The sequence below is a fragment of the Microtus oregoni genome, unplaced genomic scaffold (assembly GCF_018167655.1).
Source record: "Microtus oregoni isolate MIOR12 unplaced genomic scaffold, Mior012 000268F_000, whole genome shotgun sequence".
NCBI classification, from domain to species: domain Eukaryota; kingdom Metazoa; phylum Chordata; class Mammalia; order Rodentia; family Cricetidae; genus Microtus; species Microtus oregoni.
The window spans coordinates 46-2,651 of NW_024544941.1; the positions used below are offsets into that span (position 1 = coordinate 46).

At 49.0% G+C, this 2,606-nt stretch overlaps 1 protein-coding gene across 1 annotated transcript; it reads right to left on the reverse strand.

Moving 5' to 3' along the window:
• Window positions 1–594: 594 nt before the first annotated feature.
• On the reverse strand, window positions 595–2,129 carry LOC121445664 (homeobox protein Rhox5-like). Its single transcript, XM_041647810.1, has 3 exons — window positions 1,877–2,129; window positions 1,331–1,683; window positions 595–719 (listed from the first exon to the last, which is right to left on the reverse strand). The coding sequence occupies exons 1-2, from the start codon at window positions 1,953–1,955 to the stop codon at window positions 1,340–1,342; spliced, it is 423 nt and encodes a 140-aa protein (XP_041503744.1). The 5' UTR covers window positions 1,956–2,129; the 3' UTR covers window positions 595–719; window positions 1,331–1,339.
• Between the last annotated feature and the right edge of the window lie 477 nt (window positions 2,130–2,606).

A 2,606-nucleotide genomic window follows, 5' to 3' on the forward strand; every position in this document is an offset into this window, starting at 1 on the left:
GGGTCTGATGTGGCCCAGGCTGGCCTTGAACTCCTGATCTTCACCTCCAGGGTCGTGGTATTATGGGTAAACACCATCATATGTGGACTCTTCATATATCAGGAAGACACACCAAGATGTACCAGACAATTTAAATTCAGGTCTGCCATTCACTACTTTGCTTTACCAGCAAGGTAGTGAATTTGAAGCAGCAATGCCAGGAGAAGCAGGCATTGTATGCTCTCCCCATCCCATCACTACAATGGCTGAAGATTTACAAATTCCCCTCCTTCCTCTTAGAATTTATGCTTAAATTTACTATCGGAAATAATAACACAGAGCTCATAGATTCATAAATTTGGGTGATTTCTTCTATTTTTGCTTGTGAGCCTAGCCTTTAGCGGCGGAGCCATCTCTCCAGGTCAAACTTAGGGGATTTCTACATCATTCTTTACCCCAATATTATGTAAAGGGCAGTAATATTCTTTTTCCCTTTAGGAAGCCACGTTCTCACATGCTGGGGCTTTCTGACTCCATTTTGTACCCACAGAGTTTAAAGACCCTCCCCAAACCTAGAGACTTCAACAACAGCCCACCAACTCAATATATCTAGGACAAAGGTATTCAAGATCTCAGGTGAGTTTTAGAATGGCTATCCTGCCAAACGGCTTTTTTTTTTTTTCAGATTACCGACCTACATTCAGGACTCACTTACACCCATCCATCTTGCGAGATCCTTCCTAAAAGGAAAAACAAACAAACAAACAAAACACATTCAGTATGTGGCCCCTGTGGATGAAATTAAAGCAGGCACAGTATATTTCATGTTCATGCTTCAATGTTTGTCCTATCAACCCCTCCTCCTGCCCCCAACAGTGTTTGCAGCATCCACCTTGAGGCTTAATTTACCCTGAGTTCTCCCACCACCACCCGGTACCAACTTAAAGGGGAAGCCAAAAAAAATAAAATCATTCATCAAAATACATCATGGTCCAATGTAATTTAAAGACACACAAAGCAATCAAGAGATGAACAGATATAAAATTTCAAGCAAAGGCAGAACTCCAACCTCAGGCTTCTCACTCTGCTCTGGCAAGACCTTGCCTTGCTGCAGTCTAACCGGACTCGTTTAAATACAGCAAGAAAGTAGTTTCCTTCGCGGCTGCCCTAGCTTTCGTCATACCCCAACCCCCATTTGCAGGAGGATAGAGTTGGGCAGTCTAGAGTTGCCAGGTGGCCTTTCTTTCAAGAGGGGATAAGGGGGCCCTGGGAGAGAACCAAGATCACCTTGAACTAACATGTGTTCTCTGAAAACTGCCCACTAGGGGCAAGGTAAGGCGTGTCTGCATACCTTGCTGGCTCAACTGTGCTGGAGAATGGTCTCCCATTGCTCCAGCTGCCGCTGGGTGAACCGAAGTTGGTGGCGGGCCATTGACCTCTCCGGAGGCTTTAGGCTTTTCTGGCTCTCCGTACCCTCAGCAACCAGCTCCATTTGCTCTTGCTCCACGCCACTTCCGCTGGTGCCACCATTCTTCTTCCCATCACCCACAGGACCTGGAGCATCAGGACCAAAGGGGCCTCCTTTTTCTCCTTTTAATTCTTCTCCTTCACTGTCTGCTCCCACTCCTCCCACTCCAGGTTGGCCCCGTACACCTTTCTTCTCTCTCCCCTCTCCAGCCTGAAAGATCATCTGTGCGTTCATATCTGCAAAAGAGGAAACAGCCAGAGAAAGCTCAGGGCATCAGGGCTCAGTGTGCACGAAAAGGAGAGACAAAGCACTGAAGAGCTATGTATAAAGTGAGCTGACGGTGGGTGCTGTTGCTTCGCTCATTCCCTTCTGCCAGGGATATTTGCTTCCCGGCGATCACTAAAACACCAATTCCATACCGGTACTGACCCTGCTGCTCTTCCTGGTCCTCCTTGACTCCCAGGCAGAGTAAGCAGGTGATGGCCCGACTGCAGCCTTGAGATGCCATACTCTGATGAGTCGATGAGGACGTACGCTCCTGCTGATGCTGGTGTCCGGGGACCAGAATGAGAGAGCTGCGCTCCTCAACCTGAAAGGGCTCTCCTCAGGCCCAATTTAGTTTCCAATGTATCCAGTCCTAGGCTTGTTGGCTCTGCTTTCTGCTCCCCGGTGGTTCCTGTGGGTTGAGCCTTCGAGGCACAGAGGCAGCGGCAGCTTAGGGGTGTAATGAGCACGACGTGCCTGCAAGAAGGGGACAGCATGCGGGTATGTGGGTGTGCAAAACCTGAGACGCCAGGTCACAGCTCAGCGGACAGCTCTGACTTTGGTAAAATATGCAGCGAGGCATAAAGGTCTCCAGAGGTCACACCGGGTATTTCTTTGCCTCCCGTTAATTCAGACAGTTCAGTACCAGCTCTTTCCTGGCGAGATAGCTCACCAAGACTAGAGCAATCCTCTGACCCAACACCTGAAGGCCTAAGTTCTGTTCACACACGCCGATGGCCACATAGAAAAGTGACTTAGCTGTTTTGTTTCATTTTGTTTTGTTGGGGTTTCTAGACAGGGTTTCTCTGTGTGTAGCCCTGACTGGCCTGGAACTCGCTCTGTAGGCCAGGTTGGCCTCAAACTCAAAGATGCCTCGCCTCCTCCCCCCACCCCC